The 24,161-nt window shown below is 45.5% G+C and overlaps 1 protein-coding gene across 1 annotated transcript in view; it reads right to left on the bottom strand.

Moving 5' to 3' along the window:
- Positions 1-24,161, bottom strand: part of LCT (lactase) — a 47,354-nt gene that overhangs the window by 16,454 nt on the left and 6,739 nt on the right. The window contains 10 exon segments of the mRNA XM_029934649.1: positions 646-2,196; positions 5,778-6,423; positions 9,744-10,405; positions 10,714-10,730; positions 11,269-11,293; positions 12,218-12,243; positions 14,491-14,566; positions 15,816-15,918; positions 19,754-19,837; positions 23,057-23,136. Coding sequence (XP_029790509.1) covers positions 646-2,196; positions 5,778-6,423; positions 9,744-10,405; positions 10,714-10,730; positions 11,269-11,293; positions 12,218-12,243; positions 14,491-14,566; positions 15,816-15,918; positions 19,754-19,837; positions 23,057-23,136 — 3,270 coding nt within the window.

Here is a 24,161-nt window from a genome sequence, read left to right as displayed (position 1 = left end):
AGAGAAGAAGTTTACACCAGGAGGGTGAGCTCCTCAAGAGCCCTAGACAAGTACTGATGCATCACTTGAGACAGTAGTCCTAAACCATCAACTTGTACACACGAGTAGTGGATGCCCAGATGGACAGAGCACCTTGTCTTTTTTGCCAGCACTGATGCCCTCATAGCAAGTATTAATGACAGATCTTTGCAGATCAGACTCTTCCACTGGGGTAAAGGGACAGGTTTGAAATCAGGAGTCTCAGCCCACTTTAGAAGTTACACATAGAAATATGAAGAAAAGAGTTTCTTGCTCTGGGGTGCATGGAACTCACCAGAACATAATATAAGCACCATGTTAACACAAAGTTATCTCTTTGTTCGCTGCACTTAAAATAGAACTTGTCACATAGTAGTTGCTTAATAATGCATGCAGGGACCCATGAACAAACTTGTATGGGGACTCTGGATGTGTACATCTGCGGAGATGACTGTGATTTTTTTCAGATTTCCAAAGGGATATGTAACCAAGACGGGAAAATAATTATGGAGTTAGGGCCTGAGAGAGACGTGTTGATGGTTTGTAATCCACTTTGCCAAACCATCTCAGGCCCGTGACATATGGACGCTGGAAGATTCTGTAAAGGGGACATGAATTCTCACATACCTTTCAAAGCTTCATTGATGTAGGTTTTGTGATAAAATATCCTATCGGTATCTTCCACTTTGGGATTTGTCAGCCCCACTCCATTTTCAGTGATGTAAATGGGGATGTCACCGTACTCTTCCTTGATCCAGTTGAGCAGTCTCCGTGTCCCCCAGGGCGCGGCTCTGTTTATTGCTGTGGAAGGCCATGAAAGGTCCTCCTCCTCGGTCATCTCCTGGTCATCTTCATAGGAGGGTGGGTTTAACTTGGGCGTTTTGTGCTGCACGATTCTGGAGGAGTAGGTGTTGAGGCAGAACACGTCAGCTGTACCCCTGATGTACCTCTTCTCTTCCTCAGTGAAGCTTGGCAGGCGAGAGGTGGCTAAGTGTTGAAGCTCACTCCTGTTCCCCACTTTCCACTTCATGGCATCGGGATAGTCTCCGTTTCGGAAAATGGGGTGGGCAAACCAGCCCAGGGAGAACTGCAGCATTCGGTCAGCTGCCTCCACATCCCTTGGGATCTCAGGGGACTTGGGCTCTGCCCAGTGTGTACTGAGGCTCAGAGAGATAACCCCCTTCTGTTTCTGCCTGTATTTCTCATCATAAGTATGATACACTCTGGCATGAGCTTTGATGACTGCGTGGCCAATTCTGTAAGGTGCCCAGCCTGGGTCCTTCACCTTTGGAGGAAAATCCCCTGAGCCATAACCCAACCATGCCTGGTATGTGGGCTCATTAAAGGTCATCCAGAACTTGACCCTGTCCCCAAAGGTCTGGAAACAGAAGTCTGCATAGCTGTTAAACAACTCAATCAAGGAAGGATTTTCCCAGCCTCCGATATCCTGGAGGGCCTGGGGCAGGTCCCAATGGAACAGTGTCACCATGGGAGAGATGTTGGTTGCCACCAAGCCATTGATCAGCCTGTTGTAATAATCAACACCACGTGTGTTGATAGAACTGTTTCTCCCTGTTGGGAAAATCCGAGACCAGGAGATAGAGAAGCGATAAGCCTTCACCTTCAAAGCTCGAAGCATATTAAGATCAGCATCCAGCTGGTTATAGCTGTCACAGGCGATGTCACCAGTGGCATTGCCTTTCACATTGCTCCCTGGTGTGTGGGTGAAGTTATCCCAGATGCTGGGGCCTTTGCCATCAGCATTCCAAGCTCCTTCAATCTGATAGGCTGATGAGGACACGCCCCACAGAAAGTCGGCTCTGAAAGTACCGTGGTAGAACAAATCTCTTTCAAACTTGGGTTGGTTGGAGAACTTTTCCCAAACTACTTTAGCCTTGGAGGGCACATCAGATGGAAAAGTGAAGGCTCTGGTTTTACGTGGAAAGTTTGCTATACTGGGTGGTGGCAGTCTCTTTACTGCCTTGGGGAGGAAACCATTCTTTTCAATGATGCTGGTGAAAAAGTAGGCAGATTTCCTGGGAGTCCTTGGCTTGCTGCTGTCATCGAAGTTGACATGATACAGTCCAAACCTCTGGCTGTAGCCAGAGGGGCCTTCAAAGCCATCCATGAGGGCACGAGCGATGTAAGATCGAACATCCACCAAGTCCTCCTTGATAGCTATGGAGAAAAACAACACTTGGGTTATTTTAAAGTCTCAGTGGGGCACCTGGGTGACTCGGTTGGTTAAGTGTCTGACACTTGATTTTGACTCAGGTCATGATCTCACAGTCAGTCATAAGATCAAGCCTCCTGCCCCCTACCCTTGGGCTCTGTGCTGAGGATGGAGCCTGCGTTGGATTCTTTCCCTCTCTCCCTCTCCCTCTGCCCCTCCCCTGCTTGCACTCATGCTTTCTCTCCCTCTCTCAAAAAATAAAAATATATAAAATTTTTAAAAAGTCTCTGTTACTAATGTTGCTATTCAAAGATTTTCCTTTTGATGTGCACGTTTTGGAGGGGATTTAGGTTACCCCCAAAGTGTTAACCCTTTTCCCTAAGAATGAATAAAAGAAAATCCACAAGATGCCCACTAATCATCAGGCCACATATATGGCCATAAATCTCAGTCTGGAAGAGCACCCCTGCCTCAAAATGAATACAAGAATGTGTCCCATCTGCTACTATCAGGACTCCTTGTTTTTTTATAGAATGCATAAATCATTTAATTTTTAAAATATACTTTTGTTATTCCTCATGTCTAGCAATATTGATAAGATGATCGCTCACCTCATCTTAAAGAGAAATAATGCCTACAGTAAGGTATGCCCTGGTACAGTGAGTTGAATGGTGGTCCCCAAAAGGATATGTCCAAATCTTAACTTGGTACCAGTTAATGTAATCTTATTTGGAAAAAGTGGTCTTTATAGGTGTAATTAAGTTAAGAATATTAAGATGAGATCATCCTGCATTAACTGGGTGAGCCCAAGCATCCTTAAAAGAGAAACAGAGAAGGTCCTTATGAAGATGGAGGCAGAGATTGGGGCAATGCAGCCACCAGCCAAGAAATGCCTGGAGCCACCAGATGCTGAAGAGACAAGGAAAGAGTCTCCTCTAGAGACTTCAGAGGGAGAGTGGCCCTACTGGCATCTCCATTTTAGACTTCTGGCCTGGAGAACTGTGAGAGAATAAAAAAAGAAAAAAGCATCTGGTGAGTCAACCATAAGCCAGTGTCAAAGTTAAGCATGACTTTACTTTGAGCTCAAACTGGCAACCAGCAAAGATTTAAGCCCCATTTTTATCAGATTACACAGCTTCTCAACAAACACTGGCTGTATAAGAGGCAGGCAATTCATTTATTTTATATAATTCTTTTATTCATTCCACAAATTAGTAAACATCTACTTTGTCCCAGGGTCTAAAAGTCTTTAGAAACAAAGATAATAGAAGCGTCATAGGTTAGCGGGCACCGCTGAGCCAGTGATAGACAGGCCTACAGTTTCCCTCACTGGCTGTTTAGGCACTCCATGCAATCTCTCAGAGCGCCAGTTTTCACAATGGTCACACGAGGAAAATCTCTGCTCCTATTTTCTGTACAAGGCTGTTTTGAAGATCACTTGAGATAATGTCCTAAAGAGATTCCAAGATTGTGAAGATTATAGGACTGTAACCCTGATGCTGAACACGAGCAAAGTATAAGAGAGAGTATCTGGCCTCATGAACACTGGATGTGTGTCTCCATTCTTTACTGCAGTGTCCAGGGTATGTATTGCTAATCAACTCTTTCTCTCTGAATCTACACAAGGCCTTGAAATCTTCTCTGAATAGCCCTCTAGGCAGCTGACTAGCACTTGATGAGTTGTTGATATAGGAGATGAAAACTATTAGCCATTCCTTTTTACTTGGAATAAAAAGACATGGGAAAAAGATAGTCCCTTCCAACAAATAGTGTTGGGAAAATTGGACAGCTACATGCATAAGAATGAAAGTGGATCGATTTCCTATACCATAAACAAAAATAAACTCAAAACGGATTAAAGACCTAAATGAGAGATCTGAAACCATAAGAATCCTAGAAGAGAGCACAGGCAGTAACTTCTCTGACATCAGCCATATCAACATCTTTCTAGATAAGGGTCCTGAGGCAAGGGAAACAAAAGTAAAAATAAACTATTGGGACTATGTAAAAATAAACACTTCTTCACAATGAAGAAACAATCAACAAAACTAAAAGACAAGCTCTGGAATTGGAGAATATATTTGAAAATAACATATCCAATAAAGGATTAATATCTAAAATATATAAAGAATGGATACAACTCAACACCTAAAAACCAAATAAACCAACTAACAAATGGACCAAAGACACAAGCAGACATTTCTCCAAAGGGGACACCCAGATGGCCAGCGGACACATGAAAAGGTGTTCAACATCACTAATCCTCAGGGAAATGTAAATCAAAACTACAATGAGATATCGTCTCATGCTTGTCAGAATAGCTAAAATCAAAACCACAAGAAACAAGTGTTGGTGAGGATGTGGTAGAATGAACTATTGGTAGGAATGCAACTTAGAGCAGTCACTGTGGAAAACAATATGGATATTCCTCAAAAAATAAGTGAAAATAGAATTACGATGTGATCCTGTAATTCCACTAGTGGGTATTTACAAAGAATACAAAAATACTAATTTGAAAAGATATGTGCCCTCCATTTACTTGTGATAAACGGAGTTTATGCAAGGAGCCCAAGTGTCCATCAATAGATGATTGGATAAAGAAGGTGTGGTATTTACATATAATAAAATATTACTCATTCATAAAAAAGAATTAAATCTCATCATTTGCAAAACATGGATGGATTTAGATGATATAATGGCTAAGTGAAGTAAGTTCAAGAAAGACAGACTGATATGATTCCATTCATATGTGGAAGAAACAAAGCAAATAAAAAATTAAAGAGATAAAACAAGAAGCTGACTCTTAACCATAGAGAACAAACTGACGGTTATTGGAGGGGAGAGGCAGGGGGGATGGGGTGGATAGGTGAAGGAGATTATGAGTACACATCATAATGAGCACTAAGCAATGTATAGAATTGACAGAACACTATATACATCTATGTACATCTGAAACACTGTATGTTAACTATACTGGAATTAAAATTTTTTTAAATTTAGGGGTGCTTGGGTGGCTCAGTTGCTTATGATCTCAAGGCTCATGTTAGGTCATGATATCATGGCTCATGCATTCAAGCCCCACATTGGGCTCTGCTGACAGCTTGGAACCTGGAGCCTGCTTCAGATTCTGTGTCTCCCTCTCTCTCTGGCCCTCCCCTGCTTGTGCTCTGTCTCGGTCTCTTAAAAAGACTGTCCCTCTGTAGACTCTGAGTGTCCTATGGGCAAAGATGGTATTTGTTTAATATTTTACTCCGTCTTGTGCAATGTGTGGCACAGAATACGCACTGAATAAATATTTGTTAAATGAATGTGTTAAAAGATGATGAGTCTTTGATCAATGGATAGGACTCAGATGGGCAGAATGTAGGAGGCAGCATTACAGGAAATAAGAACATAGGAACGAACACTTGAGGCTTCTGGGGGAGACAGCTCGGAGGCTGATGTGAAGGACTTGAGCTATTACTACTAATGCTACTTCTAGGCTTCAATGTCCTAGGAGACTCTCTTTGTCTTATTAAGCAGAAATCTGAAGACTTGGAGTAAGTACCACCCACCTTCCAATCACCAGCATATCCACGATCCTTACCTTTGAGCACCTCATTGATATATGCATTGAAGTAGTCTACTCTCAAGGAATCCTTAAGGAGATCTTCAGTCTCCCCTATGGGCATGCCATTCCCAGCCAGGTAGATCGGAACTTTTCCTCTTGTGTATTCCAAAGATACAAACTGCAACAGCCTCCTTATACCCCAGGGCACCACATAAATCCAAGGGGATGAGGTCCGGGGCCATGCAGGGTCCACATGTTGGGAGAAGCCTCCAATGGTATCATAGCTGGGGATGCAGGAGTCTTGTTGGGCCTTGCTGATAAGGCGAGAAGTGTAATGAGACAGACCCAGAAAATCAGCAGAGCCTTTTAGGAGTTGCTTCTCTGCCTCGGTGAACTCAGGGAGCTGGGCCACAGGACCAGAGCACTGTTGATTCACCTGTTGGATCTGGGCCTTCAGGGCAGCAGGGTAGTCTCCGTCTACAAAGATGGGGTGTGCAAACCAGCCCAGCATGAATTGCAAGAAGCGTTCAGAGGCATTGAGGTCCTCAGGCTTCTCTGGAGACAGAGGTTCTGCCCAGTCTGAGTTCAACACAATGCCCACACGTCCCTGCTGCTGTGGACGATAGTGGCTATTATAGTGGTGCCAAACTCTGGCATGAGCCTTGAGAACCAAGTGAGCTACCTGGTGAGGAAAAAAAAAAAAAAAAGGAAATACAGTGCTTAATAACAACCAATAGCAAAGCCAACAATCACAAGCCAATAACAAGTCTACAACAAGTTAATACCAATGTCAATAATGTTACCAATGTTAGTAAGACAGCAACACTGAAAATGTCCACATCAATAACAACAGTAATGTCAACATCAGGAAATCATCAGCAAGTTAATGTCAAGATCAACAAGTCAACAATATCAACAGACAGTTAAGATTGATGTTAACAATGTCAATAGATCAACAACATGGACAATGTCGACATCAACATCATCAACACCAGTGCCCCCAATATCAACAACGCAAAGTCAGCAAGTCAGTAATGTCAGCAAGTCAACATCGCCATCCTCAGGTCAATAGCAATAGCATCAATAACCGTATCTCACAGTAAAAATTGTTAATGAATTCTCTCATGAACTCCTCCCAACAATCTTGTGTGACAGTATAATTATTATTACCACTATACAGATGAGAGACTCAAGATCCAGAGAGGTCTAGAATGTAAAGTCTGATGCTAGGCCGGTGTTGTCACCCATGAGGGTATTCTGACTTTGTTCTTAATTAAGTGCTTATTGACTAATTCATCCACGATGAATTTGGGGGAATCATTTTAGTTGACATACGAGGGATGGAACAATTCTTTCTAACCTACCTGCTCTTTCCACTTAATGAAATTTAGGAAGAAAACCCATGACCAGGAATCTCTTCGTGGACTTAACTCAAGGTCTTAGAAAAGTAAACAGCTTCCCTTGGCAGAGCAACATGGGAAAACAGGCAAAAGCACGATGTCTGGAGTATAACAAACCTAGACTTAAATCTTGACTTTGTCACTCACTTGCTCAGCAGACTCAAACAACCTTCTCATTCAGTTTCCTTGTCTGCAAGAAGCAGTAATTATGAATTCATTTATGAAGACTAAGATCGTGTATACAGAACACCATGCAGAAATTTGGAGTGTAGGAGGGAGCTTGCTATTGCTTATCGTCCTTTCATTTTTATCATCTGAGGATAAGGATGCTTACTGTTGAAGACTTTCAGATCAAAATATGCCCTAGAAATTGAAACTTCTCACTGTTTCTCATGTTCCAAATGTTAATCCTTAACTGGGTCATCAACTTCAATAGCAAACTGCTTCTTTCCAGAAGGCCGGAATGTGTGCCTCCTAACTGAGGGAGCATCAGGCAGGGGCTCAGTGGAAGATTAGATAACTAACAGAACCCATCTTTGTGGCCATGTAAGAACACGGAATAGCGTTAATGACAAGTCAGATAAGAAACGGCACTAGGGTGATTGTGACAGCCAGTGTAGGCTCAGCGATCCTAACAAATGTGCCAGCCGATGGGGGTGCTGATGACGGGGGAAGCTGTGCACATGTGGGAGTAGAGGGCGTATAGAAAATCTACGTAACTTCTGTTCAGTTTTGCTGTGAACTTAAAACTACTATAAAAAATAAAGTCTACTTTGGGGCGCCTGGGTGGCTCAGTCAGTTAGATGTCTGACTCTTGATTTTGGCTCAGGTCATGATCCTATGGTTCCTGGGTTTGAACCCTGCATCACTGCTATCAGCGTGGAGTCTGCTTAGGATTCTCTCTCTCTACCCCTCCCACCTTCCCCTCTCCCTCAAAATAAATAAACATTAAAAAAAATAAAGTCTACTTAAAAAAAATCCACTGACTTGAGTGTGCTCTGTGAGTATACTGTGAATGCAAGGAAGCCAGTCTGGAAGGACACATGGGCAGAACGATGAGTGAAACGTTTTCTTTGCAGTCCTCCCTTAATGGTATTATACTGGGTTAACTAATAAATCACACAGCAAGAACTGAAGGAGAAAGGTGAACTGCACTTTCTAGGAGCCACAGTTACAGGGATAAGAAACCTAAGGAGAAGAGGTTGGGATGAGTTTTATAACAAGGAGACAAACAGAAAGGTTTAAACCTTCCAAGTTGAGAAGTGTTCTCTCATGATGTGTATGTTCTTGTTGAACAAGAGCAGAGTGTAAGCTTTGGTTTCAGTGTTATGATTTTTGGCATTTCATCAAGTCATGGGTTCTAGCTCATTTTGACTATAAACATTTTGGATTGTTCTCTAATTTTCTTATGTGTATTTGTATCATCTCCAAAAAGTATTAAATCTTGAGGATATGGGCCATGCATCTTCCTTTACACCGAGCATGGGACAAAGCAAAGACTCCTATTTCAGAACCAAGGTGTTGCAGGGGAAAGCCAGGCTAACATGTCCATTATATAAACCCCCTTGTTGTGGAAATGATACCCTGCCTACCCTCTGGAAAGCCAAGCCCCCTTTCCCTTTCCACCTCCCCACCTTTCAGCCAGTGTGTGGAGGGGCAGAGCGGGGACCTGGACCCAGTCCAGCCAGTTCACTGTCTACCTAGACTTACTGAATAGTTCAGGGATGGGCACACAACCCATGCGGCCACCACTAGGCACAAGGACACGTTTGTTGGGAATGCCAGAAGAGAGGCAAGTTTTCTTTCCTGCTGGTCTTGACAAAGGAGACCACGGCTGCAACCATCTGGTCACCAGGCAGCCCAACAAGAGGTGCAAGAACAGAAATGGAGTACTAGTGGCATCGTTTGGGATCTGATCAAGCTCCATTCTGACCAGCTGAAACCTAGACTTCTCAGGGATGCCTGGGTGTCTCAGTCAGTTGAGCCTCTGACTCTTGATTTCAGGTTAGGTCATGATCTCCCTGTTCATGGGATCGAACCCTGCCTCAGGCTCTGTGCTGACAGCTCGGAGCCTGCTGGGGATTCTCTTTCTCTTTCTCTGCCCATCTCCAACTCATGCGCTCTCTATCTCTCTCTCTTTCTCTCTCAATAAACTTAAAAAAATCGTATTAAAACCCAGACTACTCAGGGGTCTGAGCTGATGGACTTCCTCTCTGCTTAAGTCTGTCTGGGTTGATTTTTCTGTCCCATGCATGCATCTCAGAGTCCTGGCTGACAAGGAACATTTACTGTAGAGTTGAGTATACTTGGGCTCAGATTCTGGCTTCAAACTGCTGACCCTGCATCGATGACATCAGGAACCAGTTTCTCCTCTGAGTCCCAATTCCCTCATCCACCAGAGCTGTTTCAAGGATGTAATAACTTACCAAAGTGGCAGCACAGTATCTGGACAAAATAAGGTGATTAACAATTTACGATGCCTTCCCTCCCTCTGCCTTCCTTTTAAAGCACAGATAGTAAAAGCATAGTGACTGGCAGGGGAAATTACTTTCTCCCAGCCAAATTCTCTCCAGTGAGGCGGCGCTGCAAGGATGAGAAGTACCTTGAAAGAGGCCACCCCCGGGTTGGAGACGCCCGGCGCGTGTCGGCCCGTGCCGTAGCCCGCGTAGCTCATCACCCACGGCTCGTGGAAGGTCACCCAGAGCTTCACGCGGTCCCCGAAGGTGGAGAAGCAGAAAGCCGCGTAGTCCAGGAAGGCGTCCACCACACTGTCGTCCTGCCACCCGCCGCGCTCCTGCAGGGCCTGAGGCAGGTCCCAGTGGAAGAGCGTGGCCATGGGCTCGATGCCGGCGTCCAGCAGGCTGTCGATGAGCCTGCTGTAGTAGGCGACGCCCTGGCGGCTGGGCTCTGGCCCGAGCCCCGTGGGGAAGATGCGGGACCAGGAGATGGAGAACTTGTAGACCTGAGCTCGGAGGCCGCGAAGCAGGGCCACGTCGGTGTCCACCTTGTGGTAGCTGTCACTGGCCACCTCCGGCGTGGCTGTGCCCTCGGCCGGCTGCCGGCGACCCAGGTGGTCCCAGACGCTCGGCCCCCTTCCGTCCTCGGCCCAGCCTCCTTCCACATTAAAGGCTCCCGTGGAGACGCCCCAGAGAAAGCCTTCGGGGAAATCATCCCGCAGGAAAGCGTCCCTTTGGGCCCTGGACTGGCTGGCAAAAGTTGCCCAGACTCTCCGGTAGGCCGAGCCCCGCGGCGGCGAGGAGCCTGCTGCGCTCCCCGGGGCCGGCTGTGCAGCCGTCCGGAGGGGAGCGCTGTCCGTCCGCGAGCAGGGCCCGCTGCGGGATCCGAAAGACAGAAAGGCCGTGGTAAGTAATGACTCTGCGAGTTACCTGCGCCCCCAGACGGATGGATGGCGGCAGTGTGTGCCATCAGTACACGTTCTAGAAACACTGAGTCAAAAGCCACACAAGTGCCTGGTAGTTGGGAAAATTACTATTATTGCCCCTTCTTAGGGGAGTTATTATTGCTTCTGCAGGACTCAAAACACTGTGCCAAGCCTGTTTTTCTGTATTAGCTTGTCCCCATATCCTGTCTTTAGTTCTGATGCCGTGCTTTTTTCTTATTACTTACTATTTATAAAACATACTTAATAATAATGATGGCTTTAATTCATTATGCCTCAATTCTGTGCTGGCCACTGTGATAAGAATGTAGGTCTCTCCATTAATTTTCACAAATTTTTAAGTACTACAATTATTTAACCCTATCCTATAGAGAAGGAAATTGAGACTCAAAGAAATGAGTATATTCTGAGCATCTAGGGACCAGCATCTGTTTACCAGCTGGTAGGGAAGAAAGTATTTCAGTAAGTGAATTACTGGTATAGCTCTGCTGATGTGTATCAGCTAAATATTAACCCTGGCTACAACCTCCTTTCTTCTTCATGCTGCCTGGATCATGGACATAATGGCAGGAGCTCAAGCATCCATCCTGGATGGTAAGGGAGAAGCCTTGTTAAGGATGATAAAACATTCAGATAGAAACCTAGATTCCTGGGGCGCCTGGGTGGCTCAGTTGGTTAAATGTCCAACTTAGACTCAGGTCATGATCGACGGTTCAAGGGTTTGAGCCCCGCGTCGGGCTCTATGCTGACAGCTAGCTCAGAGCCTGGATCCTGCTTCGGATTCTGTGTCTCCCTCTCTCTCTGGCCGTCCCCTGCTCCTGTCTCTCTCTGTCTCTCAGAAATAAATTTAAAAAAACATTAAAAAAAAAAAAGAAAAGAAAAAAGAAACCTAGATTCCTGACGAGTATACAAATTGAGATCATCTCTCTCCAGCTTTTTTAATGTAAATGAACTCATCTTTTTTTCTTTGTGAGAACTTCTTGATCACACAGGTTACAAACCATAGAATACAGTCTGTGCTTTTAACCACATATCACCGTATTTGTAGATGTGTAGACATTTATATATTTTTTAATATTTCATATATATAAATTCAGATAAACATATATATTTGAGATAAAACATACTGTCCTCACATGAATGCACTCTATTTTATATTTTATTCTAGTCCATTTCTATCCTTCTTTCTTTCCTTCCTTTTTTTTAAATAAAACATTTTCTTCTAATGTTTCAAAACAAACCCTAAATTCGTTTACCGATCTCCAAGGCTCAGTTGGAGAGCATGTGGCAGTTACACCAGCAGAGGGCAATGTTGAGGAAGGGTTGGTGTAGGTGGGTGTCTTTGGACTGGAGGGGAAAACTCAGGGGGATGGGGAAGGAGGTGCATTCATTGCAAGGGCATCTCCTGTCCCATGGCCATCATGTGGAGAGAGGATGTCCTTTGTATGTGGCTGGCCCAGAGCACAGAACTGGTAGACGTGACAGGGATATTGCAGAAGGACTTCTGTCCAATGGAGTGAAATCTGGGTCTTCCAGACCTAAGTACCTCCTGTTTTACAAAGCCTCAACTAACTCACATTTGCTAAAACAGCAGTAGGGGTGGGGGAATGATCTATAGTTATGGATTATCCATAATATATTCAGGTCTCTGGAGTACAACCAGGGACACAGGTGACACCCACTCAATGAACAGCCTCAGCTACTCTGACCTAACCCTCCTGATCCTGATTGTCCTCCTGGCTTGGAAGAAATGAAGTCTTGAAGAAATAAACAAATAGCTCTGGATAAAATACAATTTGCTCTAAAGGCTTACTTATTTATTTGCATATGTATGTATGTATGTATAATCTCTTCACCCAACATGGAGCAAGAACTCACAACCCTGAGATCAAAAGTTGCCTGCTCTTCTGACTGAGCCAGCCAGGCACCCCTCAATTTGCTCTTAAAGCTTTAATGCAGGGAGTTCAGGTTATATAACTTGGGAGGAGATTTAGCATACTCAGTGTGCATATACTGAGTATCTCTCAGGAGATTTAGCATAGCCTCAGTCTCTATGCCTAGGCCTTACAGGTAGCCCTCCTTCAGCTGTCCCTTTCCTACCCCCAGCCTGCTCAGAGCATCCCAGATAAGGCTCTTTCTCCCCCTTCTGGTGAGCAATGCTGTGTCTTCTGCCACAATCTGGTATTAGAGTCATTTGTGGGCCACTGTTTCCCCTCCAACGTCTAAGATTCTCAAAGAGAAAAGGATGTTACTCCTGTCAGAACCCTCCTCCACCTGCCCTGGCCTCCAGTGGAGAGCAGGGCAACACCCGCCTTGAGGGAGGATCCCCAGCTGTTAGTTTAATGTCAGCCAGGTTGGACCTCTGCGTCAGGCCAAGTTTAGAGGGAGAACTTTGGAGCTGGTATCGTAGGGCATCCTGTGGTTTTGTAATTCCTGAGCTTTCAGGGTAACCCTTTATTATGGCCTCCTGAGTTCTATTTTCTGAAAAGAAATAGCTCACCAATCCTCAGCTGGCTCCAAGTGTGGCCAGGGAGCAGTTCTGACCTCTCTCGTCTTTCTACCATTCAGACTCCAGCACAAAAACTGATCTGTAGCAGCTGCTTGGGGTCTGTTGGTTTCACCTGCAGGGCCTGAAGTGAGTTGGGAGGACTGAACAACATATTGATACCCAAGTGCTAGGAGAGGAAAAGTACAAGAAAATGGTAGCAACTGAGTGAATGACCCTGGACAGAGCTTTCCTAGCAGTCTGAGGTGAAGGGTAAGGAGAGCTCTAGTTCAAAGTCTGGGAAGCCAAATGATTCTTTCCAGCCTTTGTCCTTTGTCAACACATGGTGTGTGAAGCTCACACGTGTAACATACCCGTGCAAGGCTGAGACTTCTAGGGAACAACCATCTGCTGGTTTCCACACCATCCTTTTCTGTGCTCACTTGACACGCACACTGGATTATGAATGTTGTAAGGGGGTCCTTTTGGGGGTAAGCTAAAACCTGCTCTAATTTTTTTAAGTACACCATTTGCAACTTAGCTATTTTAGCCCTTTGGTAAGAAATTATTTGCAACTCCACCACAAATTAAAACCTCTTTTCTAAGAGAGTGCCTGGCTGGCTCAGGTGATAGAGTATGGGACTGTTTATACTGGAGGGTCATGAGCTCAAGCCCCCCATTGGGTATAGAGATTACTTAAGGAAATAAAAAACAAAGTAAAAAACAAAACACAGGGATTGCCTGGGTGGCTCAGTTAGTTGAGCATCCGACTTCAGCTCAGGTCATGATCTCATGGTTTGTGGGTTTGAGCTGTGCTGACAGCTCAGAGCCTGGAGCCTGCTTTGGATTCTGTGTCTCCCTCTCTCTGCCCCTCCCCCACGCATGCTCTGTCTCTGTCTCAAAAGTAAACATTGAAAAAAAATTTAAAAACAAAAAAACAACCCTCTTCTTAGAACACCACTGAGTTAGGCTTCTGCCCCACTCCAACAGCGCAGTCTCCTACCTGTGCCATCTCCTCGAGGGGAAGATGTTCCACATATCACATGAGGAAACACATACAGAGAATTCACCTCATTTACTCAGAACATGTAACTTCAGTGGGGTGTTCAGATCTGTCTTTGACCCAGCCTGCTCTTCCACAAACTCATGTTGCCTCCAAAAAGATCTTAAATTAGAAGACAGGGGTTCAAATCCCAGCTCTGCTCATTGTGTGCACTTGGGCAAACTGCAAAGGTCACAGGAGCAGAATGGCAAGTGAGGACGCAGGACCATGTGCGCCCCGAGTAAGATGCCGTGGGAGACAGGCTCGCCCTGCCATCCCCCTGAGCCTTCATCGCTCGCCTACAGAACAGTCATGATAAAATCACCAGTGAGAGGCAGATGGCAACAATCCCATGAGATCACACATGTGAAAAAGCATTCTGCAAATATTAGCTGTAGATACTTCAGGAAATCTGACATTACCTTTTCTCGGAACTTGAACAGATCAGGACAGTATTAAGATCAAACCCAATGGTGATCACTTGGTTTTTATTTATGGCTGTAAAAGAAGAAGTTTAATTAATTCTCCCTGAAGCCCAACCAACAATATGCATGACTACCACCAATCGTTTTCCTTATATATACACAACATACCTAAACTCCAAGCAATTGTTCTAAGCTCCCTGGAAAATACTATGTACTAAGCAACTGAGGAGATCAGAAATGATTTCCACCTACTCAGAAAACAGGTTCTCAAACTTCTTGTGGATCAGAATCACCCACAGAGCTTGTGAAACTCAAACTGCTGGGCCCACCTCCCAGTTTCTGATCCAGTGCATCTGACACGAGGCTCAAGGATTTGAATACCTAACAATGTCCCACATGCGGCTGATGCTGCTGGTCTGGAGACCACACATGGAGAACGACTGATTTAGAAGAACTCAGACATCGGAAAAGGATAAATTTTTTTAAATTGTAGTAAACTACACATAAACATAAAATTGACCATTTTAGCCAGTTAGAAAGGGATGGAACTTAAGAACAGAGATCAGTGTGCCATCAAAAGTGAGTTAGGCTGAGGGTTATTAAGTGGTATCTGTGGATGAGTGTCATGAGGTCTGTGAAGCCAGCTCAGTACTGGTCACAGGTAGTAGAAAGGGCACTGACTTATACCATATTCTGCCATATGACTGGAATGGATGTCAGGACACCCACGAATGTGCCCCTCAGCCCCTTCCTACAGAGTCTCTAGTAGACCCTGAGCCCCTGATGCCTTAACAGAATCCACCTTTCCCTTGACCTGACTGGACCAGGAGTGATCTGATCTATGCCCCCTAATCAGATTCACTCTCAATAATTTGAACTAAGAGGCAGAGAGAAGATGGTCCATGAGCTTAGACCTGAAGGTTTGGGTGAGGTGCCCACCAGGGTCTTATGCAAGCTGAAATGAAATGGGGACATGAACAAGGGCAAGCAGAGTGGGGCAAAGGTGAGGTATTGGGGGGATGGGTAATGGAAGGGGACATGCAGACACAGAGGAGTTCCCATGCTTCCACCTGATACCAGAGGTCTGCTGGGCTTTCTTCTCACGAGACCAAGGCATCCTGGTCGTCTTTACACAGAAGCTCTCTTCTTCTTGGGTCAGTGGGAGCTAAGGGACAGACAGTACAAAGGCATCTGGGGTGGGGTCTCAGACCAACTCTCCTCTGGTCCTTCCTTTTATTGGAACTCCAGACTTTCAGGACTGCTACTGTCCAAGCCAGTGCACCAAATGTGACCGAAAACCTTTCCAGCAATGGTCCACTCACCCTCGAGAAGGTTGAAGAGCAGCCTGGTTGAGTTCTTCCTGGTGGAGGGGCAGTCCTGGAGTCTCAGATTGAAGATGAAAACTTTCACTTTTGGCTCAATAGCCTGAAAAAGATAAAGGCCAACAAGTGAACTGAACTTGCCTAGCATAAGTCTTTTAATAACAAGGATAGATTTTCAAGATGAGAAGTTACAAACCTCACTCTGGTTTGGGAAATGACCTCCAGACATCTCAATTAATAAAGGGAGCAGATTCTAGACTCTGAGGGAGAATCATCTACACTTTTCAGTAACATCTGCCACACCCTCCTCATTGACTCGCACCAAAGAGACAGGCTTAGAATGCTCACAAGCCTTAGAGTGCCCAACCAGGCACTGTGTTGGGTCCAGAAACAAGGGCATCTACTCATGTTAAGGGCCTTTGTTACTTTAAGAAGCTTAAGTAGGTGCCACCATCACAGTATTTATGGATTCTGGGGTTTGCTTTAAAACAATCTGACTTGAGAAGGGGAAGATAGGGTGTAGATGAAGCAAGATCAGCCTTGAGTTGATAGCTTTTGAAGCTGGGGATGGCTGCACTATACTTTTCTACTTTTGGATGTATTTGACATTTTCCATAATAAGTTTTTAAAAAAGCGATCCTCGGGGTGCCTGGGTAGCTCAGTCGGTTAAGCGTCTGACTTCGGCTCAGGTCATGATCTCACGGTTCGTGGGTTCAATCCCCATGTCGGGCTCTGTGCTGACACCTAGCTCAGAGCCTGGAGCCTGCTTCAGATTCTGTGTCTCCCTCTCTCTCTGACCCTCCCCTGCTCGTGATTTGTCCCTGTCTCTCAAAAATAAATAAATGTTAAAAATTAAAAAAAAAAAGCGAGTCTCATTAATATGGAACAAGTGTGACTTTTCTCCCATTTCTAAGCCATTTCGCTGTCAAAGGAAACATTTGTACGTTGATATATTGTTTGACTTCACTTTAAATTACTTTTTGGTCGTTTTCCCCACACTAAGTTTTTCCTCCTCTGAGGAGTTAAAGGCCACTGAGAGATACCAACAGCAACTACTTCCAAAGAAGGCAGGCATATTCCTTATGTTCTCAGAGTCACCTGCAACAACGCCCCTTCTTTACAGATAAGGTACTTTCAGCTTTAAGAAGCTACGTTGCCCAAGACCACAGTTAAAGGAGTTACAGCTCACACAGTCTGCGTTCTCTCCCTGAGCTGGGTCAATGCAGGGGACCCCAACTGCTAAGGGAACAGAGGATTTTCTCTCTCCTGAAAGTTCAGTGCACAGTGGGGCAGTCTGTGACATTCTAGGCCAGGAGAGCTGAAGGGCCTTCAACTGAGTGGGGCCCTGGGTGAGTGTTTCCTGGGTGAGCAGAGCCTTTCCTGCTAAGAGGACAGGGGACACCACTCAGGCGCCTCCTGCAGAGCTAAGATGTGCTGCGACTCTTCATCCACATGCTGGGCCTGAGCAGGTCCTCCCGCCCTGGAACCCCTGCGGGCTGGTGGGAAGAGCAGCAGCTGAGGGTCCCTGAGGCTCGGAGAAGGATGTGCAGGTGCTCTGGGGAGAGCAGAGGGAAACCGGAATGGGACAGTGCAGGACCCACCTCTCCATGCCTTCAGGCCTCCAGAAGGAGGGCGAGAGGACCTGGGTGAGGAGGAAGGATGTGCTCTGAAGGAAGCAGTGGGCAGCATGACTCAGGTTCTTGGGGACACAAGTCAGCCCCTCGCCCGGGGAAAACTCAGCTGTTCTTCCTGTCCTGGGGGTTGCTGTGTGGGAAACGCTACACGCCTGTAACCAACGACCCCAGATAGGGACAGTCTCCTCTCCAGCTCAGTTCCCTCCTCAGAGCTGGCGATGGAAGTGGTCACCCTGATTCTTTAGGGCTACCTCTGAGCTGTCAAAGGCAGCATCTGGAACCTAATTCCTCCCTAAGAAAATAAAAGGAATAAAGAAATGCTGCAGGGTATAATAAGTGGCTGCCAAGTTTGTCCAGAGAGGGTTTTACTATTTGGCTGGCCAGCTATCAACTGAGGGTTCATTGCTTTATCCAGACACTGGTGGAAACAGGCCTTCTTGGAAAATGTTTTGCTGTAAAAAGGCAAACATTGTAAACCACATCCTCAAGCAGAAATTAAGCCACGCTCTGTTGATGGCCTCTCTGAGGCATGTGCATCTGCATAACGCAGACAGTTTTAAAATGTCGGTGTTGTCTGAACCCGTTAGCTGAGCAACAAGCTCTGACTGAATTTAAGGAAGACAAAAGACAGGTTTAGTTGTGACAGGCATGCACAGGCCTTCCACTAATGCAGTCTCTGGGTCAAGCCAGTTTGGGTTCAGGTAAGAAGATATTTGCAAAAACAACTAAAATTATACATGATTTTCAAAAATGCCACCCTCATTATAATGTTCCCAACACGTTGGCATTATTTTCGTTTTGGAGAGGCAGTGTGGTGTCATGAGAAAGCGCTGGTTCCAATCCCAGCTCTGCTCACTGCCTCATGCCTGACCTTGGCTGTTTCTCAAGTGTTGGGGTCTGCTGTGAGGGGTGGGGATAACATGAGGATAAAGTGCCCCACACAGTGCGGGGCACAGAGCAGGCACTAAAGCCATGGCAGCTATTAATCAAATATCTTGCAAATGCATCTGCTGCCTTTGATTATTAGATATTATTTGTAGATAATAAAAGCAGCAGTGCCTACAAGGGTCAGCAGGAAACCCACAGACACAGAGATGGGACTGACGCTAATTAGCCCATTTCAAGCTTCTAGCCTCAGGTCCAATGGAGATCCCACCTAGCTGCAGCACTGACTATTTGACACTGATGAGCTTGGCCTTTAAATAGATCATTCCTCTAGCGATGCTTGATGGTGGGGGTGTTGGGATTCAAAGCCGGGAGGCTCAGGGCTGAAAGCAGAGGGGAGTGGCTTTATACCCACACCTGCAGAGGCAAGAGAAAGGCACGGGTGAATGCTGGTGGCCAGGCGCCCCTGGAGAGGCCTGTGAGAGGGCAGCTCTTCAGGGAGAAGTGTGGAAAAACGGCCAGGACCCAGGAAGGCCAGGGAGAAGCCACTGGGTGTACAATCTGTTCTACCCTGTTAGGAGATGGGGTAACAGTCAGGACTCTGGGGAACTGGGATTTGTATTCCATGAGGAAGTTGCTTAGCAGTGACCAAGAGAGAAAGCTAATAGGTGGGTAGGTGACATCCAACATATTTTCTCTAAATAATCACAATCATTAGACTTCAAGAAAACAATCCTGGCAATAAGAAGAAAGGGCTCAAGGTTACAGGAGGGTCCCCATAGCTGGCATCTGATTTAGCAGGCCTGGGTGTGAAATGTCCTTTTTTTTTTTCTTCAATTGTGATGAGACCTACATAAAATTTGCTTGCCATCATAACCATTTCTAAGAGTACAGTTCAGTGGCATTAAGTATATTCATGTTGCTGTGGAACCATGACCACCATCCATGAAAAGCCCTTTTAAATCTCAGAATGACTAGAATTTCAATTCCCAGTAGATTTCTGCACAAGAGATCCATTCAAATAAAGTGCCTTAATAAGACAACCTCCATTACCCCTTCCAGGGAAGACTGCCTGACCCCACAATGTTCTCCAGCAGTGCATTCACTGGAGATCTCCCCAGTGCAACTGTGCAGGTCTGCTGACTGTGGGTGGTAGTTCAGTTTACACATCAGCCAGAGCATTAAATGTCTAATATGCTGAGGCGCTCAGTTAAGCGTCCGACTCTTGGTATCAGCTCAGATCATGATCTTACAGTTTGTGGGACTGAGCCCTGCAGCTGGGATTCTCTCCCCCCCGCTCCCCTGTCCCTCCCCGGCTGATGCACACTGTCTCTCAAAATAAAATAAACATTTAAAAAATGTCTGATATGCTGTCGGGAATCTTCACCACTCATCAATATGGGAAAGGGCTCAAATTACCTGCAATTTGCTCAACTTCTGTGGCAAACTTGCCTCACCTTCGCATTCATAAAACAAGTCTAGAGAGAGGAAATCGACGGTGCCCTAGAAATAAGTAAATAGGATAATTAAAACATATGCAATTTCAAGACAAGGTACTATTTAAAAGTATCCTTTTTTGTTTCTCCCCTTACTACTAAATGGATACTCCAAAGTGAGATTTTCCAAGGGAAAAGCAGGTAGAGGACAAGCTGGGACAGAGTGAGAATGTGTGGAGGGGACGTGCCTGCATGTTGCTGGGAATACATCACCACATACTCTGCAGAGTGCTTGGCACACAGTAAGTGCTAAATAAATGTATATGATTAAATGGGTAGATTAAGTACTGGATGTCAGAAATGGTGGGTTTCCACCAAAGAGGCGAGCACTAAGAGAGCTGGAAGCCAGAGCTGCCCTAGTCAGCGCACCACACCCGCCCCCCCCAGCCCCCCTCCCCCAGCCATCCCACTTTGCCGGGGTGGACATAGTACAGCACTCAAACACCATGGGATCCGAGGTGACTCTGCAGACCTACAGGGGTTTCGAGCTTTAATTGTAGGCAATCATCACTGCTTACTGTCAGGTCACAGTTTTAAAGTCTGCCCTAGTTGACTTCGCTTGACCCACAGTATTCTGTGAGAGTGCAGCTCTCATGGTTCTGGACGTATCCCTCTGCATGGTCTCTGGCTTGCATATGTTCTAAGAACTTCAGATTCACTGTCTAAACACGTGAAGATACCACTCTGATTTCATCTCTGCCTTTCTCAGAAGTCATTGTATCTTGTCATGAATAGATCAGCACCTGATATCTCTCCGTCATAGATCATCTGTTCCCTGAGGACACAGACCCTAGATAATGGTGGCTGATGACAACTGAGTGCACTGTGGACCTTTGATAATTGACTCACTGGCTCCCTATGGCTTTCCAGACTGAGTCCTCAGCAAGGTTTACCAAAGAGCCTGCAGCTGGCTCTACTTTGTTGAGTACCACCCAACCCTTCCCCACCACACCTTCTCAGTTCTTACTTTTGTCAATTCTGTACAACACATAGTCTCTGAGTTCCCACCCTTGAAAGTCACTGGAGGAGGATTCAACAAATAGAACCACTAAAGCTTACAACTTTATACAGAGTGTTAGTAAATGCACCAATTACATGAAAAAAAATGCAGAAAGTTAGAAGTGCTATAAGGAAAGTCTACACCAGTGGTTTTTAAACTTTCCTTGGGTTCATCTGGGGACTATGAAGACCCAGGGCAGTTTTTTCACATTAAACCTTGGCCTGCATGCTTTACTAGCTCCAGGTGATTCTGGTACACAAGACTGGGAAAGTGTTGGTCTAAACAAAGGGCTATGTGTTCCAAGTGGAGAGAGAGAGCAAATCAGGTTGAACAAGAGAGTATTGTTAAATGAGGCCTCCCGAGGGAGAGTGCATGTATGTTGGAAGAGATTTGAGCAAATCTAGGATAAGAAGCACACTGAATGGTGCGTGCAAGACAACAGGAAGAAAGCACTGCATACACACTGGGGAAACTAGGAGGGGAGACCCCAGAGAGACCAAGACAGCCTGAGTGAGCCACACGTGGAAGGCCCTGAGGGATCTGCACCAATTCCTCCCATCTGTGACGAAACACACAGAAAATTTACAAATTCAGTGGCATTAGGTACATTCACATTGTTGTGCAACCATCACTATCATCCATGCAACACATTTTAAAAAATATTTAAATATTTTTGAGGGTGGGGGAGAAAGAGGAAGACAGAGGATCTGAAGCAGGCTTTGTGCCGACAGCAGAGAGCCTGCTACAGGTCTTGAACTCATGGACCACAAGATCATGACAGGAACCAAAGGCATAACCAACTGAGCCACCCAGGCACTTCCATGCAATGCATCTTTAAGGCTCAGAGTGAACACTGAGTGTAGATTCCAGTCAAGAATTGATAAAAACTGGGCTCATGGAAAATCCAGAAGCACTGCGTGGCATGGATTGGGGCAGTGAGACCAGTCCAAAGGCTATTGCTTGACAAGCACTTTTCTGATCAGCACTTTGGTCTCCGAGTTCATAACTGATAGCAGTTATCAGCCCTTGTAAATTAATTTAGATGGCATTCTGGCCATATGGTCAGACTTGAAACTGGTTTTTCAGACCCTTATCACATCTGGATTTTAAGTTCCTGAGATGGTAAATCTGAGGACCGGACCCTGACCTATGGGGCCCCCATCGTAGCACAGACACCGATGTCTGTCACAAGGCATTGTGGTTTCTATATAGCACCCTGTCGAATGCTGCAGAACTACAGCAATCAGCGGTTTTTCCAGATTCCTTTCCACAATGTCCAGCAACCAAGCTCACACAGGCCCAAACTGTTTAACTTTTCTTATTAAAACTATAGTTAATAAAATTATAGTTAAAAAGTTATGTTTAGAGGAGGCAGAAAAACAAGATGATACTCTAGGGGAGTTTTTTTACTTAAAACAAAATAAAACTGGGGCACCTGAGTGGCTCAGTTGGTTGAGTGCTCAACTTCGGCTCAGGTCATGATCTCACAGCTCGTCAGTTTGGGCCCCACATCGGGCTCTCTGCTGACAGCTCAGAACCTGGAGCCTGCTTTGGATTCTGTGTCTCCCCTTTTCTCTGCCCCTCCCATGCTCATGCTCTGTCTCTATTTCTCAATAATGAATAAATGTTAAAAAAATTTTTTTTAAATCTCTAAAAACAAAACAAGGGGCACCTAGGTGGCTCAGTTGATTAAGCATCCAACTTTGATAGTGGTTCAGGTCGTGGTCTTGTGGTCATGAGTTTGAACCCCACCTTGGGTTCTGGGCTGACAGTGTGGAGCCTGCTTGGGATTCTCTCTCTCTCCTCTCTCTCTCTCTCTGCCCCTCCCTGGCTCTTGCACACTCTCTCTCTCCCTCTCTCTCTCTCTCTCTCTCTCTCTCTTTCAAAATAGATAAACTTAAAAAAAAACCCTTTACACTCTTGTATCTGTTTTGCTATACACTGACTTCTCTAATATTTCTCTTTTAATGAAAAAAAAATCAGAGCAAACAGATTTCTTTGACTTCTTTCCATAGGCAAAAGCTGACACTAGCCCAAGCAAGAGCTGGGGAGCAATAAATGAGATTTTGTTTATAAGGTAAACATGAATCTAGAGAAGGGACAGCTTTCAGAAGAGGACTTAATAAAAATAAAAGGCTAACAGATCAAAATTTCTCTTTTGTTCTAAAATGAAAATCACAACTTTCCTCAGATGTTGTGAATGCTATTCTGAGGTGCCGTCATCACCTTGGCAAGAGCAGACGTGGACGGTTCCAGCAGGAGCTCCGAGACTGCTTCAGCTCGCAGGACCACAGAGAGTTTTCCGTCTGAAACCAAACAGAGAAGCCAGCTGCAGGTGAGTGAGGTGGGACGTGGGGCCACAGTAGCTGCTTGGGGACTTACTTCCTGTTCCATGTTCACGGACTTTAAAAATGATTTCTGAAGAAATCACTTACATGACTTCACCCTTGCTGAAAGATTTTAGATAACAAGGTGGCTTTAAAAGGAAAACAAAAAAGTCCCTTTAGAGAAAGTTTCATCTAAATCAGGTCTCAGAAACGCAGCATACTTGTAAGTCTTTTAAAAGAATAAAAGCAGGGGCGCCTGGGTGGCTCTGTTGGTTGAGTCTCTTGATTTCATCTCAGGTCATGATACTGGGGTCATGGGATTCAGCCCCCTGTTGGGCTCCACAGTGAACATGGAGCTTGCTTGGGATTCTCTGCCTGCCTGCCTGTCTGTCTGTCTGTCTGTCTCTCTCTCTCTCCCCCCCCACCCCTTTCCACACACACACCCCACCTCTGTTTCTCTTCTCTTTTAAAATAAAACGAAATCTCACACACACACACACACACACACACACACACGCACACACACGCACACACACACGCACACACACACACACACGAAAAGCAATTGCCATGCGCTGCCTCTCCACGGTGTAGAAGACGGTTAGGTGAGAACTGCTTCCTCACTTTCTGTTTAATTAACACTTTCTGCTCTTCCCCAGTCCTTATTCATTGTCCTGAACGTGAGTTCAGCCCCTCCTCCGCACGGAGGGGAAAACGAGGGAACTATAATCACCCGCAGCGTGTACCCACTTGCTTTGATATTGATTACCTGCAGTGGTGCTCCGCACTTGTGTGCGTCCAAATCCCCGTGTGCTTGTCAGCAGACTGGGGCGGGGGCCTGCAGCAGTGCACTTTCACAGGCTGCCCAGGTGCCCCGGACCCTTGTCCTCAGAACACCGTTTGAGAAACACGGCTGTGAGGAGGGGTTCGTTTGTATTTCTTTTATTTTTTTTATGTCTTTATTTTATTTTGAGAGAGAGAGAGAGAGAGAGAGAGAGAGAGAG

Source organism: Suricata suricatta, chromosome 3 (assembly GCF_006229205.1).
Source record: "Suricata suricatta isolate VVHF042 chromosome 3, meerkat_22Aug2017_6uvM2_HiC, whole genome shotgun sequence".
Lineage (NCBI taxonomy): Eukaryota > Metazoa > Chordata > Mammalia > Carnivora > Herpestidae > Suricata > Suricata suricatta.
This window is presented reverse-complemented; position numbering and strand designations above follow the sequence as displayed.